Source organism: Canis lupus, chromosome 9 (assembly GCF_003254725.2).
Source record: "Canis lupus dingo isolate Sandy chromosome 9, ASM325472v2, whole genome shotgun sequence".
NCBI lineage: Eukaryota > Metazoa > Chordata > Mammalia > Carnivora > Canidae > Canis > Canis lupus.
In genome coordinates this window covers 58463392-58483399 of record NC_064251.1, presented here as the reverse complement: position 1 = coordinate 58483399, position 20008 = coordinate 58463392, and the positions used below count along the sequence as shown (strand labels likewise).

At 40.7% G+C, this 20008-nt stretch overlaps 1 protein-coding gene across 4 annotated transcripts in view; it reads left to right on the top strand.

Moving 5' to 3' along the window:
* PBX3 (PBX homeobox 3) overlaps window positions 1-18918 on the top strand; it is a 231896-nt gene extending 212978 nt beyond the window's left edge. For 3 of the 4 annotated variants that reach the window (XM_025475163.3, XM_025475161.3, XM_035721460.2), the window contains exons 6-9: window positions 12205-12370; window positions 13616-13728; window positions 14550-14639; window positions 17381-18918. In XM_025475163.3, the coding sequence (XP_025330948.3) occupies window positions 12205-12370; window positions 13616-13728; window positions 14550-14639; window positions 17381-17473 (462 nt within the window). In that variant the 3' untranslated portion in view covers window positions 17474-18918. The remainder of the gene's footprint in view (window positions 1-12204; window positions 12371-13615; window positions 13729-14549; window positions 14640-17380) is intronic. The other variant, XM_025475162.3, reaches the window with a different exon arrangement.
* Window positions 18919-20008: the final 1090 nt, after the last annotated feature.

Here is a 20008-nt window from a genome sequence, read left to right as displayed (position 1 = left end):
CTCGGTAACAAAAGGATAACTAGAAATTCTATTTGAAAATGAAACAATATATTTCTTAGTATTCTCATGAGCTAGTGAGACCACAATGAAAATTGCAAAATATTTTAACTGAATGATCATGAAAATACACCTTTCACCACACCTGTGGGATATGGCTAAACCCATGCTTAAGAGGAAATGTATAACTTTAGATATATATTATATATATATAATGTTGGTATTATACATAAAATATTAATATATACTTATATGTATTTGTTATTTATAATATACTGATTATATATTATTGTGTATAGTGTGTATATTTTAAATATGTATATAAAGTGAGGAGACTGAAAAATCAGTGAGTTAAGAACTTCATCTCAAGGTATTAAAGGACACTCAATTTAAATAGTGGAAGGAAGGAATAATGAATGTAAGTGCAGAAATTAATAAAATTCTTAAAAACCATATAGGAGAGCTCAACAAAACCAAAAGTTGTTTCTTTCAAGTCTCCCTTCTACTTCAAACTCTTAGTCCTACTCCCCAAAGGCAATTAACAGTGCCTTAGATATTTGTAATGCTTCTTAATATACATGTTCTTTTCAGATATTCTTTCTGAACCATACTGTATATACTTTTTCCTTCCTTTCTTCCTTCCCTCCTTCCCTTCCTTCCTTCCTTCCTTCTTCCCTCCCTCCCTCTCACTTTCCCTCCCTCCCTCTCACTTTCCCTCCCTCCCTCCCTCCCTCCCTCCCTCCTTCCCTCCCTCCCTTCCTTCCTTTCTTTTTTCTTTTTTTTTAATTTTTTTAAAAGATTTTAGTTATTTATTTATTCATGAGAGACATAGAGAGAGAGAGAGAGAGAGAGGCAGAGACACAGGCAGAGGGAGAAGCAAGCTCCATGCAGGGAGCCTGATGTGGGACTCAATCTGGGGTCTCCAGGATCCCCCCCTGGGCCGAAGGCGGTGCTAAACCCCTGAGCCACCGGGACTGCCCTCTTTTTTTCTTTTAAAAGTCTTTGTGCCACAGTTTTTTCATCCATAAAATAGGGTAAATAATAGAACCTGCCTTACTGGATTGTTATGCAGATTTAATGAGTTAATATGTATGACATGGTTTGAATAGTGCTTGGCACTTAAGAAGCCCTCTATAACCGTTAACAACTGTTGTTATTACAAGAGGACATATGGACCTGGACAGAATGACAGTGAGGGTAAGCCTGGATTTGGGAGGTCAATGGTGGTGGTTAGGGACTGCTTTGGAGGAACACTGTCTGCCAGGCACTCTTTATATGAGTGTGGAATGAATGATGTGGCCAGTGATGAGCCAACAGGTAGAATCATTGGCAGAATCAGCCAATAGCCTGGGCTTGTGACTTGCCCTACAAATCTCAAAGTTCAGGAGTAGAAAAGGGGTAAAAAAAAAAAAACTAATTGGGTCACTTCACTAGGATATTATCAGGTGACTGGATCAAAGATCAAGTGAGAGAAGTTTTGAAGTAGTATAATTCGTTTCCTTTTCTCCTTCTTGACTTTCTAAAATTAGATATTTAGACCATCGCCCCACAGGCACACCAGGTTCTTTACCAAAAGCAAGTTTTGTTACGTATGTTCTATTTGAAAAGTGGTACTGTCTTTTCATATTAGTTATTTTGAGAAATTGGCACTTTAACTCCCCCTGACTGTACATTCAGTATAGAAAAGTGCAGAAAAGTCACTCAGGCCATGCCACCACTATTAAGTAGCACTGTCACCTTGAGCAAGTTATTTAGCCTGAAGTCTCCATTTTTCAACCTGTAAAATTTGGATGGTGATAATCTTTTCAGAGGTTTGAGGGCCTAATGAGATCATATCTGTAGAATGCCTAGTACAGGGCCTGGTATATCATGAGTGCTTAATAAATGCTAATTTGTTACCCATTCATCAGAATTTTCCTGCTGGGTATGTGATACCTACAAAGCCTTGTCAAGGTTCTAGAAGAAAGAGGAAAGAGGCTCAGGCCTTTGACAAACTAGTGTACTAGGAGCCCCCTATCCCCGGCCCCTAGCTTTTCACAGGCACCATAAAGATGAGAGCCAGAGAGGTGCTGGGGTGCATGGCAAGCGGGGTTGTGTCTAAATTCTTAGTTTCTGAATATATCTACCCTTGGTGTATTCTTTATTCTAAAAATGCATGTGATTCATTTTCAATGAGAAATAATTCTATATGTTGAAAGGGTAGGTAGTACCATTTTAAATAAATTCAATTAAATCTTCTGGATTTTTTAAAAAGAAAAGAGAACTGAGATGTATATTTAGTAGGGAGTGGTGATTGAATAAATAAGTGTTTCTATGACATAGAAGGCTTGGCTATAGGGCTTCTTTACATAGAACACTGAATAAATGCTGAGGTTTTCTGTTACGTGAAACTTATCCGGACAAAATATCTAGTTCATTATTACTTAAAAAGTGCTTTGAGTTTTAATTTGGGGATGCTGGTGTGTTGCCTAAGAGATGGCCCCACCTTTCCATGCAGCTCGCGAGAGGCACTGATGATGTCAGGGTTTCAAAATCTGTCAGGCTTTCCATGGAATCTATTTAACTGCACACCTAACACATTTTTATTTTTTTTTAATGAGAGAAGTAATTTTAAAGAAAAAAATCTTTAACTGAAAACATTGTCTGCGGTAATTTAGAAGCACCCCGAAGCACGTGTTTTAGGGAGATGAACGGTGTCATTTGTTTTCTGTGTACTGTGGCCGGGAGGCTGACGTTTTATATACTTTTGCATATGAGCCTCTTTGTGAATGTCATGAGCCATTCAGTCTATCATGCATAGAGTAGAAAGGGCAAAGCCAAACTGTTAGGGTGTCAGTACATTATGGCAATAAAATTTTTCACAGCCTCAAATAAAAAAAATATATGTAGTACTTGACAAGTGAATCTGTTTTAAATTATTTCAAATATTATGGAAACTGAATTTCTGTTTGTTCACTTCTCCCATTAGAAGTGGGTTATGTTTCAGAAGTTGGTTTTCAAGTCGGTTATTGGGAATTTGGAACTTACTTTCTAAAAAAGAAAAAAAGATGGTTCGGATTTGTGGGCTAGCCCATGTTTTAACCATAAAAGAGCCAGAATACTTTGCATTACATACTCTTGTAGCCCTAACCATTTAATACAATGACAAATAAAGAAAATTGAATAAACTATTTACCCAGAGTACTAAGAAAAAAATAGGTCTATTAGATAAAGCATGGTGGAAAAAGGACAAAAATGATTATGTGACCTCAGGCAAGTTACATAAACTTTCTTACCTCAGTTTTTAAGTCTACGAACCTGGATCTTTGAGGGGGCTAAATGAGATAATGCATGTAATAATGAGCTCACCATAATGGCTGCTGTTATAAATATAGGTAAAAATAGGATCCAAACCCAGGTTTCTTACAAATTCTAGGTCCAGTGCATTGTCTCACAAGTGGTTATGTTGGGATGGGAGTGAGGAGGGACCAGGAGGCTTAGGTAGTGCTGTCGGCTATTTGTGTGCAACAGTGGCCCATAGGTGTGTGGCAGACAGTAGCACTTGGTCCGAGTGTTACCCACGTTTAGTAGGAAGTTTATTATGCTCCGTTATGCAGAGGAGCACTCCCTTTTCCCTTCTCTCACTGATACCTCTACCCTCTTGCCAGTCTGCACCCCTGCCCCAGCCAGCACTGGGAACATAGACTGGCTCTCCCAGAATCCAATGCTCTGTGAAGAGGGTGACCTGACCTTAGCGACGACAAGAAGCAGGCAAAGCCAGCAAAGGGTTTGTTGTTGTTGCTTGTTTAAGAGAAGGGAAAGGTAACATTTTTGGGGTACCTGGTATATTTCAGGCACAGTCCTGTGTTTTTTAACATTTTCTCATTTCATTTTCATGACAGCCCCCTTAAGAGTAGATGTTATCCCATCTTGCAGACCAGGAAAGGAGAACCTTAGATGGCATGACAAAGGTAACATAGCTAGGAAATCACAGAGCTGGGATTCACTCACAGAAGGGTCTGTCTGGCTGTCAAGCCCTTGCTCCAGCTGCCCTCTGGGTTCTCCAGGGAATGCACACGTATGGTTATCTCCAGTGTGTCCAGCCATTCTTTCCTTATATAAACCTGACTGAATGCGCGCCCTTGGGAAGGAGAGGACTGGATGAGATTTAGCTTATTAACGCCATTAACTTTAAAAATTGAACAGTATCTGGCTTCCATCCCTCATTTCAAATTGAATCACATAAGGGGGATGAAAACATATTGATTAGGGAAAAACTATTTATTAGAGGTAAAATTGTTTACCATGTAAATATGCTACATGTTCCATTATACACGACTTGGCATTTCAACATTTCATAATCTGTTGCATTTAATTAGGCACAGTACATAAAGTATGCATCACAAGTAAACAGGGGAAATGCAATGGCAAATCTTTCTAAGATTTGTGCTTCATAAATTCTCAGTTTCCTAATCTCAGTAATGATGTTTTAGTGTCAGCTGCTGCTTTTCCAAACTAATGCCTATCTTCTACCTAATGTATTTTATGCAAGGAAGCAAAATTAAAGATGAACTCTGAAGTTCTACGCTTCTGCATCTTAAAGATTAGGTCTTTAATAATTTTTCTTTTATTTAACGTTGTTAAAATGATAAATGTAGTGATAGAATGTGAAATGTAAGATACAATTAATGCTAACTAATTAATAAACTGCCTTGCAGTGACTGTAGAGACATTGTAGATGGTTTAGCTTTATAATTTGAACATGGGGTTTTCAAAGCAGTCTGGGAAATTTTAATGGCTGGAGATTTACAAAGTGTCTGGTTTTAATTATTTCAAGAATCCTTGGACCTGCCAAGTTTGTCCTCCTGATAGAATACAGGAATGGGATTGTTGATTCCTGTGGTTGTGTGGGCAAGCACAGGGCCTGGTACACTCTGAGAGATTGTTACATGACTTCTAAACGATATTTTTAAGAGGCAGATTGGTTTCTTTCTTCATTGTAAAGTAGATTTTTCTAATTAAAATGAAACAGTACCTGCTCATCTGAAATCAATTTGGATGTTTGAAAACACACAGAAAAATACATTGAAATTACTTATAAATCTACTCTAAAAGATAATCACATATTGATTAGTATGTGAGTTCTGATAATCTTTTCTCTGTGCATATGTGAATATTTTTACCCCCCAAATTCTCATGCTGTATGAAAGAAAAACAATGCCCTTTGCTCCTATTTATAACATATTGTGAATATTTCCCCATGTTAATAAATATTCTTCTTCAATATTATTTTTTTAATTTTATTTATTTATTCGTGTGAGACAGAGAGATAGGCAGAGACCTAGGCAGAGGGAGATGCAGGCTCCTCACAGGGAACCTGATGTGGGGTTCCTTGGAACCATGACCTGAGCTAAAGGCAGATCAGATGCTCAACCACTGAGCCACTGAGACATCTCTTCAATATGATTTTTAATCAATGATCATGTTCCATTATACAGGTGTGCTATAAATCTACATTCTTTTTCTAATATAAGTAGGACTATAGGGAATCTCTTTGTGCATATATCTCCGCATATTTCCTCGAGATAACTTCTAGTAATACTGATTCAAAGGGTGTGTGCATATTTGTTGGCTTACTCTCCAGAAAGGTTATGCTAAATATTAAGTAAACTATATCTATTTCTATTTTCTTCTTTAATCAGAATGTTTTTGATTTCCTGAAGCTGACAAATTCATTGTCTAGCTTCAAAAGGTCATGGTGACACATAGAAGTGATTGCCTGAATGAACACCATTTTTATAGCCAGAGGTCTCTAATAGGCATACCCCATCAGAGGGGTGCCCACACTGTACTCACACAAAGAAATTAAAATGAAACCAGAGTTAGCCTGTTCACTTAAGGCAGCAGTCTTGAACTAGGGTATATATGGTCCACAGAGTAGCTGAAGATATTCCAGAGGTTACTAGGGCATGGTGGTTCTAAGATTTTCACTGGCTGACTTTCCTTATATATGTATATACTCTCTCCTAAAATCTATGAGCCTCAGAAAGCTGCTGTGGTGGAAGCGCTGTGTGGTTTTTCCCTCCTCCACTTTATCACTTACCATTTTTCCAACTGGGTAGCTCAGGTGTTGAGCATCTGCCTTCGGCTCAGGTCGTGACCCTGGGGTCCTGGGATCAAGTCTCGCATTGGGCTCCTGCAGAGAGCCTGCTTCTCCTTCTGCCTATGTCTCTGCCTCTCTGTGTTTCTCATGAATAAATAAATAAAATCTTTAAAAAAAAAAAAAAAAAAGGAATACTCCCATCCTATATGATGACCCATTGTCCCAAAGTGTGAGACCCTCTCTGGTGCCCACCAAGGGATTGTGTAAAATACTGGTAATAACCAAACTGCCTTCAATCAGCACTTTATAATCCTACACCCCTCTGATTAAGAAATGCATGTTAGATTTAAAACAAAAACAAAACACTTTACTTTTGACAATTAAAACAAATACTTTTATTTATAAGTCTTTGTATTGCTTTGATAAATTTTGGACAAATTGTAATGATAGCTTAATCCAGAAAGATACATTAAACATGTAGAGCCTTATAATTACAGGCAATAAAAACAGTTTAAATTTTCAATTTCCATACATTTCTTTTGCAGAGCATGAAAGTGTTTTGCATTAGGAGAATATGGAAGGGAAATACACTTCTAAGAACAAAAGAGAACACAAAATTTTTGACTGTTAAAGAAAAGTTACGTATTTTTGAAATGGATAGTGGGTATCAAATTGCTATTTAAATTTGGTTGGATACATTTTAAAGAATAGTGTTGCAGTTTTATTTTAAAATGTCAAGATTTACGACATACTGAAATAACATTGTTTACAACTCTATAAACTTATAATGAAAAATTATAGATGCCAACTTAAAAAATGTGCAAAGGACAGAATATATGTGAGCAGGTACCTGATAATTCAAAATTTCTTAAGGGAATATTCCAGCAAAAAGTGGGCCATCTACTGACACAGGACAGGTACCTGGCTGGGAATGCCACCTCCCCTGGCCTCAGGTGGCCTCACCTGACCCCATTCCCCACTGCACTTCCTAGAAATCTCAAGCCCAGCCTTTGTTTTCCTTCCACTTCTCTTCCACCTAGTGAGGCCGTGCAAAAGGGAGGACATGAGATAGCCTGCAGGGGCCCCTTCAGGCTTTCCCTTGGCTAGAGTGCTCTCCCTGGTCCTGTTTAGGAGCCAGAGCCTGGTGCTCCTTCCAGTGCCTTTACTCATGTCCATCCACTGGTACTCACCCTGCCCCCTGTGGTGCCCTGATTCTCACCAGTGGGAACCGTCCTATCCTGTTAGTCCTTCACTCAGACATCACATCTTTCAGAAACATTCCTTGGATCTCTGTTCCTCTTTTCCTTTATAATGGCTTCTCCTTCCTTTCTCACTACACTAGTGGCGTTTAGAGATTGAAAGGGAAAAAAAGGAGTTAAGTTCTAGAGCAGGAAGAGGTAGGTAGCAGCTGATGTTTTTGGCTTCTCTGTGTCCACAGAGCTTCTAGAGGTTTGTGCCTCTGAAATATGTAGTCTCAATAAAAATGCTGTTGAATTGAAGCTGAGTCCATTTCAGGCTCCACATTACCTCAGAAGTCTCCTCTGACTTCCCAGACCTGCTGGTACTTCTCTTCCTCCAGATCCCTGCTGTGCTTAGAATCTGTACTGCACAACTTGGTGTGATCATTACTGTCCTCCAATTTTTGCAAATTATTTTGAGTATCTAGCATTGTTTTTATAATCATATTGCAAATTCTAGGCAGGTAGAGGTACATGTTTGTTTATTCTTTTATCTCTTCGTGGCACCGTAATAGATACTCAGTAAACATCCAATTAGTATGGAAAAGGAAAAAATTGATGGGGAACCCTGGTGTTGAAACCTGGACCTATCACACTTTGCTGTATGATTTGAGGCAACTTGTGTTGTTCCTGCCAAGCAGGAAACCCATTGCAGGACTCAATCCCAGGACTCTGGGATGATGACCTGAGCTGAAGCAAATGCTTCACCGACTGAGCCACTCAGGCATCCCAACATTTGACTATTTAAAAGTGATTGGCAGTCTGCTGCTGAATTGAGCTCAGGAAATGCATGGCCCTAGTAAATGGGAGAGACTGGAAGCTTTTTTGGCCACTTCTTGGCCTTGTAGAAGGGCTCCAGAAAATTAGCAGCCTGCAGAATGTTCACTACTCGTTTCCCCAGCTGCCAAAGGCTCACAATCTGGGAGCTGATAGCAGTGAACATAAGTAGAAGGAGGAATGTGTTTGTGTTCTTATTCTCTCTTCTTGTTTTTAATTGATCTTAAAATCTTGCCTGGCCCTTCACCTTCTGCACAGTCCAGAGTCATGAATCCTTGATACATGGCTCAAAAGAGAAGCATGTGACAGCATATTCCCTTTCTCTCCACCAATTTCCTGCCTGTTTCTGTTCTGGGACCAACATACAGATCATTCTAGTTCAGAGATGGAGCAAGCTCTGCTCTACTTACTGTCCTATGTGAACAGCTTGGCTTTACTGTAAGAACCGTGTAGGAGGGACACATGTGATCTGTAGCTTTGGGTGCTTCCCACAGGGTGAGGGTGGAGGTTCTTTTGAAACTAATTGTACCCATCTGTTTCTAAAAGGTGACAGAAATTCCTGAACTTAGATGTCGATTTATAGATTAATTACACTGATCTTAGTTACAGCAGTATAGTCTTAATAGCCGATTGCTGCAATACCCAAATCTGTGATATAAGAATGTGACGTGCATATTTTAATTTGAGAAATAGTTTAACATTTTTAGATATTCATTTAGATGTGGTTATGCAGGTTAAACATAACGTATGATCACTGCTTCTTTCATTGCTTCCAATTAAACCTTGCTTGTTAGTTTAACCTCTAGGTAATCCCATCAAACAATTGGTGTCAAGGAAACACTGCCCACAGTAGCTTCGGATGAGTGGCCATTAATTTTAATTGCCTTGATATTAAAGATTAAGAAGTATTGGGACTAGCAGAATAGAAACGATCTGATGTCAAGCAAATCCACTTGCTAAAGCTTCCCCAGGCTGCTGGTGATATTAAAATTTTACTGTGAGAATTAAATAAACCTTTATTAGTGATGACTGTTGTTTGATTGGTCCAGGGGTATGCATAAACACAGGATTCTTGCATATCTGGAGATGAGACCCTTCAGTGGTACAGAGATTCCTCAATTATGAAACTGTTAATAAAGCTGTAATCTGATTTTCCAGGCTAGGTTTCATTAATGTATTATAGCTTCTCTGATTGTCAAGGTAATATTAACTACAAAGTATGGAATTCAACAGAGAATTGTTTAGAAGAGGAGAATTCTAAGATGGGCCTTTGTTGCTAAATTCAGAGTTGGGGAATTTTCATTAATTATACTTAAGAAATGCCAAATTCCCTCTCAACCAGGAATATCTCCCTTCACACTGTAGATATATTCAATATTTAACTCTTTTGAAGGTCTGCCAGTCTTATTCAGACAAACTGGAGTGATGTATGTTGAAGGAATTTTTTGCAAACCAGCTCTCTAAGTGTGCCTTCTGAGCTGAGAATGTGCTTGTGAAACATGAGGTAGGGTCTGAGAGAACTTGCTTTAACCAGCATAATCAGAACAGATACCTTTATGTTCCTTTTTCAGTCTTGAGTGAGAACTTTTGTTTTTAGAGTCCTATAATTCTGATATGGGAATGACCCTAACAGTCACTGAACTGACTTCTCCCAGAGTATCTGTCTCCCTGTTCTTAGAGGCCTGGGCCCAACATCAGCATCATCTCTGGCTTCCCCCTCTCCCCTGACCTCTACAGCTGGTCTGTGGCTAATTCTGCCAGTGTCTCCCCTCGATAGCTGTCTTCTCCATAACTACAGCTTTACCTGGTTATGGTTTTCATTTCCTCCTTCCCTGTGCATTCTCCTGGCTCTTCCTCCCACTACCACATCCTACTCAATGATCATGTGCTCCTATCCCAAGCCTTTGGATCTCAAAGAAGGGAGGGCAGAGAATACCAATCGCCCAGTGGAATTCAGTCCCTCAGGGCTGTTTGAGAACCTAGTATTATCACCAGCTAGGTGTTGGAACTAAAGCCAATGATTAGAAAGGAGAGGGAACCAGATCTTAGTTCTATATAGGGAACTGTATATCTGTCAGAATCGTCCAACGGGGAATCAGGGACTTTGTAAGGTAGGAAGTACCACGTCTCTAGAGGCAGAGATGCCATGAATGCAAAGAGAAAACGGAGAAGGTGGTACAGGTTAAGAGGACACATAAACTCCATTTTAGACCTATTAAGTTGGAGGTTGTGGCAAACATTTATATATTAGTGTCTTTAAAGTCAAGAACCAAAATTCATAGAAGTTAGGGCTAGAGATGGAACTCTGGGAGTCATCCACACACAGAGACAATGATTGAAATCAATGTGGATAAGATTGCTCAAGGAGAAGAGAGAAGAGGACCAAGAGCTGAGTTTTGGAGAACACACACACAGACACATGCATGCACACACACACACTGGCATATCAGACACTCCCAAAAGGTCAAACAAGGAAAGAAAAAGGGCATTGAATTTGGGACAGGTTAAGTTATGCCTACATAACCACCTCAATCAACCACCTAGTCCTTGAGATTAAGATTAAATGAGAGAATATATGCAGAGGGTTCTGCATAATGCTTGACACATGGGAGATAGTCATTAAATGATGGTTATTATGACCCCTAAAATTTGGTATGAAGGAAGGAAGTGCAATATACGATCCATAAGGGGTGAGGAGGGTGGGGGGTATACTAGTGGAACAGGAGCAGCTAGGAAGTCCTGATCTGTAGCATATTTACTTCCTGGTGCGTTTTGGCTTCTCTCTGTCTGATGAACTCATGCTCATGGTTCCCACATGGATCCTCAGTGAGTATGTTTCCCCACTATGAGACAGCATGTGGGCGGTAGCAAGGGCATATTGTCTTCCTCACGTGGCTTCCTTGCCAGGGTTCTCTGGCTTCTTCTGGAAAGATGATTGCCATGGGTTGAAGAATGAGTTCTGTTTCCAAAGCAATTAAACTATTGGCAGAGAAGGTCAATAAGCATACCCACTGGCACAAATTGGGTTGGAGGGCTCACACCACTCCTTATTTTTCCTCAGAGCCTCTGAATAGCTGTTCAGGATAAAACAGTCCCCCACACAGCCTGATACCACAGCAACATGCCCCTTTGACAGATTATTAAGAAATTATTGAAGAGTATTTTTAAACTGTTACTTTAACAAAAGAGAGGTCAGAGCCTTTTATATAGCAGGCGGGTACCTTTTTATAAACTGCAGCGTGGGTTTTAGTTTCTTTATAGAGCTCAGCTACAGGTGCCTGAACACATCACATAACTATGAGCAAGGAATCTCAGGCTAAAATTTTGCTGTCAGTGAAATGTGATGACATCTTCCTGTTGCCAAGCTCCTCTTTAGAAATCTCTTCCATTTGCACGGGCTGACATCATAAGTTGTGTGTAAAAGACCTAAGTATATTCCAGCTGATGAAATCAGAGCAGCTCCCCTATATTTGCATTTGACCTTATTGGAATTACTTAAATTTCAAGTTGTGACCTTCTCGTGTGTTAACTGGAGGAGCTTGAGCAGCCACCTTGGCAGACATAGTACCTTCAAGACAGGAGACAAAAGGATCATTCATCCATTATTAATTGATGTTATTTCAGCAGACCAAACATGATTCTACTGTCCAGCTGCCAAAATCATTCCAGACCCAAAAAGAATAAGTCATTCCTTCACAAAAATTTATTATTTACCTAACTTAACAAAAATGTTCCCCCTTTAGGTTTTCAGCTACTTTTGGGTGGGGGGCTGGTCATTCATATATTAGTTGGTATATACCAACTGAATACTTTTTAGGAACAGTGCACCAGTCCTCTTTAATAGTACTGTTGCTAACTCTAAGAAGTGGTATTGATTCTGACTGTCAGGGTTTCTGAAGAGAGAAAACAAACCCCAAAAACCATTATGCACCATCCACAGGATGTGATTGCAAGCTAAGAATTGAATGTCTCCCAAGGGAAAAAAAAAAAAAAAGAATGTCTCCCAAGGTGTCTCTCTGGTGTCTCACAGTTATTATTGGAGGTTTGACTCTTTTTTTTTTCCCCCTTTTGACCTCTCTTTCCCTTTACTCATGTCCTTGTAATCTGTAGGTATCCAACTGGTTTGGCAACAAACGAATCAGGTACAAGAAGAATATCGGCAAGTTTCAGGAAGAAGCCAACCTCTATGCCGCAAAGACAGCCGTGACGGCCGCGCATGCAGTAGCTGCAGCTGTGCAGAACAACCAGACCAATTCGCCCACCACACCAAATTCTGGTGCGTACTGGCTGCTCGCTCCCTACTTGGCTCAGGCAGCCTTGTGCCACAAAACCCTGTCCCAAAGGCCAGGACACAGGAGCCATACTGAGGACACAGTGGATTTATAAAGGAAGATTTATATTAAAATGAGGGCTTATTCTAGGGCCAGGCGAATGAGTGGATGGCCAGAGTCTGTAAACCCACTGTTCATAATGAGTGCTACTCGCTACTGGTAGATTCTGGAACCTTTACACTTAATAGTGGTTTTTAATTCAGCAGTTATGCCAAGTGCTATCACTAATAATTATTTTAACTATACTGTTCCATGTATCATTTTAACATCCATAGTGATCTGTCAAAGGGAATTGCAGAAGTGGGAGGTTAAACTGTTGCTGTGCATCATGAAGCTAGAATGTTGGAGTACAGCAGTGCTTTCTGGTTAATATAGTGGCAGACTCCGGTCTGCTGTCCTTCTTGGCATTTCCTTAGCACCTGTGCTGCCATGGCAGGTGGTGAGCCATGAGGGGTGTGGCACTTAATACATGGATGCAGTATCTGCAATATTGTGGTACATTTGGACCACATTTTATGTGACATTTGTGATGGGGTTAAAAACATCTAAGAACTACAGGGAGCCTGAGTAACAGTGAAAGATGTGCAGCTCATCTACGCAGATGAACACAAGAAGCAATTCAAGGCACTTTTCTAAGAAGATCTTTTAAATATAATCTTTAAAAGTTTAGAAAGCAAGGGGATTTTGTTTGTTGTCTTTCTCCCACCTTCTCTCCCTCACCTCCCTTGCCCCAAACTCCTCACCCCCTGTGCTTTTTAATGAAACATAAGCAGGTGAAAGCTAGGTAGAAGGTATGGCTAAGAAAGAGCTTCAGAAAAAATGTTTCTTCTCCACATAATTGTCTACTGTGACAGTTAATGATGGCAAACAGCTCATTTCATGACTGAGCCCTAGAGATAAATGAAAAGAAGGGGGTGGCTCCAGGCCAGCTGCTGGGTGTTTTTCTGTTTCCTTCAGTTTGCTCTTTGTTTCTTATTTGGATTTCCCCACTGGTAGAACTTTCCTAGCTGCAAAATGAATCATAGGACTTAACTCCTTGGAGTGATCCTCCATCTTCTTAGATCTGGAAATGCTTTATGTTGTACCAGACCTTTCCCTTCTGCACCTTTTCTCCTTTCCCTGCCTACAGGTCTTTGAGGATTATGTGTGTAGCTCTCTGTTATTCAGCTACTTAACTCTTTCCTTTCCAGGTTCTTCTGGTTCTTTTAACCTCCCAAATTCTGGGGACATGTTCATGAACATGCAGAGTCTGAATGGGGATTCTTACCAAGGGTCCCAAGTCGGAGCCAATGTGCAATCACAGGTAGGAGAAATGCCCCAACTGGGGCCTTTCTAGCAGGGTAGGGTTTGGGTTCAAAACTCCATACTCTTACCCCATGGAAGTGGTCTGCACATCCATGCAGAACCTGTGCTGGGTGCTTCCCAATGTGACCCATCTGCCCCACCATTTAATTTAATAAGAAGTCAAGTGAACAGTGACTTTTGATGATTCAAACCTAATAAACTTTGTGAATGCATTCGGCTCTGGCTTGAGCTCATGGAGAGGGATGGGTGCATCTTACCTTTGTAACAACAGCAACAACAACACATTGTGTGTGCAAATGTATGTATGGTTTAAAAACATATTACTGTTTCATTTCTGAAATTTTTAAAGTCAGAATTAAAAAAAACCTGAGTTCTTAAAGTATATTCCAGGTTCAACTCTTTTCTCATCCTCGTAATTGAGAGCAACTACTTGTGTTTATGTGTTCAGGTGTGTGTGTGCGCGTGTGCGCGCGTATGTTTGTGTGTGTGTGTGAGAGAGAGAGAGAGAGAGAGAGAGAGATCCAGTATACATATTTATAAGTAGTTTTCACCCATAGCCACACACATTTCGTTGACGTAGATGGAAAGTTTGCATTGCCAGGAAGCTGTTATTGTTTGGCTGGCATGAAAAACAAAGATGTGTGAGTTTAAATATGCAAAGAATTGTTGAAATTCTGCCAGTCACATTTGATTGATAAATTTGTCTTTCATTGAAGATGCTAAACCCTTGTGGCACACATAATTCAAATTGTTTCCTTTTGTAAATGATGATGTTTTAATAGATTTGGGATGATGAATTTTATTTCGTCTCACTTCTAGGTGGATACCCTCCGTCATGTTATCAATCAGACGGGAGGCTACAGTGATGGCCTTGGAGGAAACTCACTGTACAGTCCACATAATTTAAATGTGAGTACTCTGGGGAACCAGATTCAAAGAGCTGGAGGAACAGCGGCGGGTCAACAATGACTAATAAATAAATTAATAGCCATTTGACTTGGCTTCTCATCTTGTTGGCAGGTGGGGAAGGCAGCATTTCTACTGCACTTTTATTTTATGAACCTAAACACTTAATGTTACCATGATGCCCTTAGAAGTCCTCACAGCTAACCAGGGTGGCTAGCATTCTGTCGTCAATAGGGACTCAAACGTCAGCCCGTTAAGATGCCATCTTTCCTACTGGCTGTGCTGTATTCCAGGGAGATGGTGAAAAACAGGTCATTTATCTTAGAATCAAGCAGCAGGAAACATTCCCATAGCTCAAGTGAAGGGGACAACCTTGGAGGGTCCCAGACAGATCAACAGATCAATTCTCAACAAAGAATTCTGTTCTTAAGAGCAAGCTAGCTGTGTTGTCAATGTGGGATGAGAAACCTGTTCAGCACTTTTAGTGGCCTCGATTTTTTTTTTTTAATTATGGAGGAAATAATTTTAGCTTGTGTAACCAATTCACCAAAACTTCACTTCTACCCCACACTGACATGGATGGGAAATGGCAAGATTTACAGGCCCTGCAAGGGATCCAGGGGCGGGGGTCATCAGAGTGGACTGGGTGGGCAGTGGTGAATAGAACCTGGGATTCCAGACTTAAGGAGAAAACGAACTGCCCCAAGCATGGTGGTAGAGTTGGGAGGAAAGTGGACAAAATTCTCCCTTTTTTAGGGCCTTGGCTGGTGTGACAGTAAACATTCATGATTGAAAAAGTGATTGAGAATGTTCGATTGTAAAGGGAAGAAAGGACCATTAAATACTCAAATCTTTTACATTTGAAATGTCAAATCTTTCTTTTTGGGTTTATAAATAACTCATAATAACCCACAACAAACCATATAAAAAGCCTTTTAGTTGCATTTCTCCTTTTTCATTTAAGTGTTTTGAAATGCTTCAGAGAATGTGCGATATCCTTATCAACATGATAAAATATGAAACTGTGATTGCCTGCAGCATTTTACAGACATGAATTCCATCTTCACTGATGAGGCTTGATAAGGCGCTGTTGTATAATACAGTGCATAATCTCAAACCACCAGAGGAAGGATTAATTTATTTTGAAAAAAAAAGAATGCTTGCTGACAACCTCTCCTCCAGCTGCCATGCTGGGTAAAAATATTGTACATTTGTTGTTTATAAATTTGGATAAAAGAGGAATGATGTTTACTTCAGATGGAATATCTTTAGACTTGTATCTGTGTAAGAGTTTTTCTTTTTCTAAGTAGATTTTCATACCTGAGGGGTAAAAACAGCTTACTGTTTAGATAGAGAAGAGGATGTCTTAGAGTCCCACAGACGCACATGAGTGTGTCACCATCCAACCTGCAAAACCAGGAAGGCTATGGAAATGCATCGCCAGAGCATTAGCTTTTTCCTAGCTGCAATTTGATATGCCCCAAGCCTGGAAAATCCTTTTCCCCTTTGGCTCTGATCATCTCTGTGGGATCCTTTGGTCCCCCTTCTACTTCCTTTCCCTTGGTCCTAGAGGGAGGAAAGGTGCTTTCCATGCAGCACTGCACAGTGAATCAGAAGACAGGGCACTCTCTAAGAACAGTGACCATGGGAGAAAGAAACCGGCCCAGCAAGCACAGAGCTCATCTAATAGCCACATCTGGGCTGGGCGGGGACTCTAGACCCCGTTCCCAGTAGCCTAGTGGCACAGGCCTTGAAGAAGAGATTTTAGATGGACTCACAGAAGTCGGAGACTCAAGCAAAAGAAGCAGGGGGGCCAGATGACCCACACTGACACTGGTGTGGGCATCCGGCTCTGGGGACAGCATAGCAGGAGGCCGGGCTGAGCCGTAGGCACTGGGTGTCAGCCAGCTCACCCTTGCCTTCTCTCCAGGAAGGCCCGCCCCGTCACTTCCACTCAATGTTCCCCAACTTACAAGCCCAGCACCTCCCTCTTCTTGACTGACATAAAAATATGTAGCGACAAGCTGTCTGCCACAGCAGAAATCTGATCAGACATTGATTTCAGCAATTGCCTCTATAGGCCAAGACATAAGGCAAATTTGTTTCGGAGCACTGTTACTGCTGATGCAGGGCTGAGGCGGGAAGGGCCAGTGGCATGCGAAGAGCCGTAGCAACATCCCAAATAGGAGCTCCAGTTAGAGATAATTGGAATACAGATTTGAATAGTGTGCTCCTCCGCAGTTCATGCATTTTCATTCTGGAAGATGCGATTTGGAGGGAAAGTCTGGCCTTCATTTTCCCAGGGTTACAGTAGCCGGCTATCAGGGAACTTCTTCTCTATGGAAATGAGGATTAAGCTGGGCTGGAGGTTATACTTCATGGAGCCCAAGGACTGGCTGAGGCCTTGAACTGAGCTTCTCCACTACTCCCTTCTTAAAAGATCTCTTTCCCAGTCGCTTTATTTTTACAGCAAATCAAAGGCTGAGCTGCGTGCCAGCTTGAGACTCACTGAAGCTCTCCTTCAGCGAGCTGATTTATTGCCAAGACTTTACTTGGTGGGATGGATTTGTTTTACATGCATTTAATCCTACTTTAACACATGCTTCAAACTCCTGCCAATGTGGGTTTAGAAAATACATTTTGCTAATGTATCTTTGCTCTCGTGTTGTCATGTGAGTGTTTTAAATTAGGGAATAGAATTAATATGGAGAAGTGTACCCGTTGAACTGCATTTCTCTTTTCAGGCTAATGGAGGCTGGCAGGACGCAACAACTCCATCTTCGGTGACTTCCCCGACAGAAGGCCCAGGAAGTGTGCACTCTGATACCTCTAACTGATCTCTGGCAACACTTTTCCCTGAGCTGACATGCCTTGATACGTGCATTCAGAGCAACAGGAGGAAAAGGAAAGAGTTTTTGTAGCCCACCATTTACAGCTTTACTGTAATACCTTGTCTTATTAGAGAACTTGGTAAATCAGTTTTTTAAGGAATCATAATCATTTGTATTTATACTTAAAAACACATAATGTTAAAAAAGCACTTTATCCAATTAGGCCAAGATTTAACATTGTTGACAGTCCTATAGCTATTTTATCATAATTTATTATCAATATTTTACATTAATTGTTTCACAGTTGCCAATGACTTGGCCTTAAGGGTAAAAAGTACAATATATGCTGAACCTCAATCGTTAAAGCAGATGCAAAGATTCACCTCACCTAAATTGAATTTCTTGCATATTTTCATCACGGACTTTGTCTTTCTTTCATATCACTAATGGGGTTGAAATGAAGGAGCTGTTTGGCTATCTCTGTTAACGATGGTTTGTTTAAGAATCTTCCTGGTCACGTTTGTGTTTCGATCTCTTATGTTATAATTAGATCATAGACTGGTAGCATCTTTTCTCTCTCTGGAAGCACCAGTGCCCAGAGTCGGCTCGGTAATTAAATTATGGATCCAGATTGTTCTGAGAGATGAAGACACTTGCTGCTGATAAGAGGAGAACACGAGATCCGTCTGGGGTTGTACGGTGTGCGCTGGGTGCTGCACGGACTTGTCAAGGTTTGCTATGTCCTCTGGGCATCCACAAAGGCCCTGCTCTCTGGAGTGTTGTATATAGTGTAGCAAAAGAGTATTTATACATCTCACCAATCAAAACACAGCTTTATTACCTCATGCGAACTCATACAAACCAATAGAATTTCAACATGTTCTGTAGCTTAGAGTGCTCACTTACTACCTCTGAACAATACTCACGCTGTAGTTTGTCTCTTTCTTACCTTTTTGCATCTTGTAATTAACTCTTTGTTTCCTTCATAAAATGTAATGTACATTGTAATCTTTTAAAAGAAAAATCAGGGTTGCATTTGCAACTTTTAAAAAACCGAGAGTGGAAACATTGGGTCTTCAATGAACACAGGATCAGTAGAACTGTTGTAAATACTGAGAAAGCATTTTGAATGTTCTTCATCTTATTACTAATCCATGCAAAAAAGAAAAAAAAAAAAAAGCGGCGCCGATTGTGATGCATTCAAAGTCCAGTATTCGGTACTGTATATTTCACCCTGTGTGCTGGGGCCCCCTCTCCTTCCTCTCTTTTTGTATTGTATGCGATTCTGAAACTGATTGAGTCATGAAAATAATTTGTGGCGGTGATTCTAATGTATTAAAACTGTTTCGTGTTCCTTTCTAACTGGATTACACCCTGGATTGAAAAAGTCTTCCTCGTGGTAGCTCTATGTAGTTTCAAACATGAATAAACTTTTTGCTTTCATGATTAAATGTTGCAGTGTCTTAAGTAGGCTGCCACAGGAGCCGGCCAGGGGGTCCGGCAAACAGAAAGCCTGCCCAGAAGCGGGCCGGGCCGTGGGAAGGTGCAGCCTGTCACCCACACAGGGGCTTTGAAATGATGGGAAAGCAAGTGGTGGAGAACAGCTCAACTGACTGGCTGCCCCCCTCTGCGTGGGCTCCCAGCTAACTCCCGGACCATTGTTACGTGTCCTCTGTGGATCCCTGAGTTCTAAGAACTCCCCAGGGATGGTATTACCCCCACTGGCAGAGATTAGGAAAGTAAAGCTCATAAAAGTTAAGCAAATGCCACAAGGTCACAGGCCTGGGACAATGGGGGGGCCACCCTGGAACCCAGGTCTGTCTGCCCCAGAAGCTCACACTCTCCCGACCTGATGATGCCCCTGGCACTTGTTAGATGTAAAGACCTTTTTGTTCTTGTTGTAATTTATTTTAAAATAACCAGTCTTGTTGCCTTCACTTCATTTCATAGCTTCTGTGCGATGCCAGTCAAGAACAAGCAGGAGCTCCTCTGAAAAGAGTAAGCCTCAGGTTGCCAGTGAAAAAAAACCCCGAAGCCCACACCTTCTCTAGACATACCCTTTAAAATTCCAGACTGATGAAATGTTAGACCAACAAGAAATCCTTTCATTAGATTAAACATTGTTTCTGTTTTATCAAAATAGTTAGAAATCCCATGTTTATGCACACCTCTGTTGCTAATACCTAAATCTCTATGATAGAAGAAGTGGATAGCAGGTAATTGGCCTATTTACTATATCTCAAGGAAATTGACTCACAGGAAATCAGATTAATGTTAATCAGTTACAGCAAATTGTCTATGATAAATACAACTTTTACTATTTCAGTTGGTGGAGCCAGGCAAAACAAGGTCTAGGGCCACCATTCCCATTAATCTTGAGGCGGTCATACTGTGAGTAAACTTTATAAAATAGATTGCCCTCCAAAGCTGTCCTCCCTCACTCTGGGCTCTCAGCCTGCCTGTCAGAATCTCTCCCGTGGCTAAGTAGTTATTTGCATGATTCAATTAGCTTACGGGTCAGCCTTTCTTATTTTTGTACAT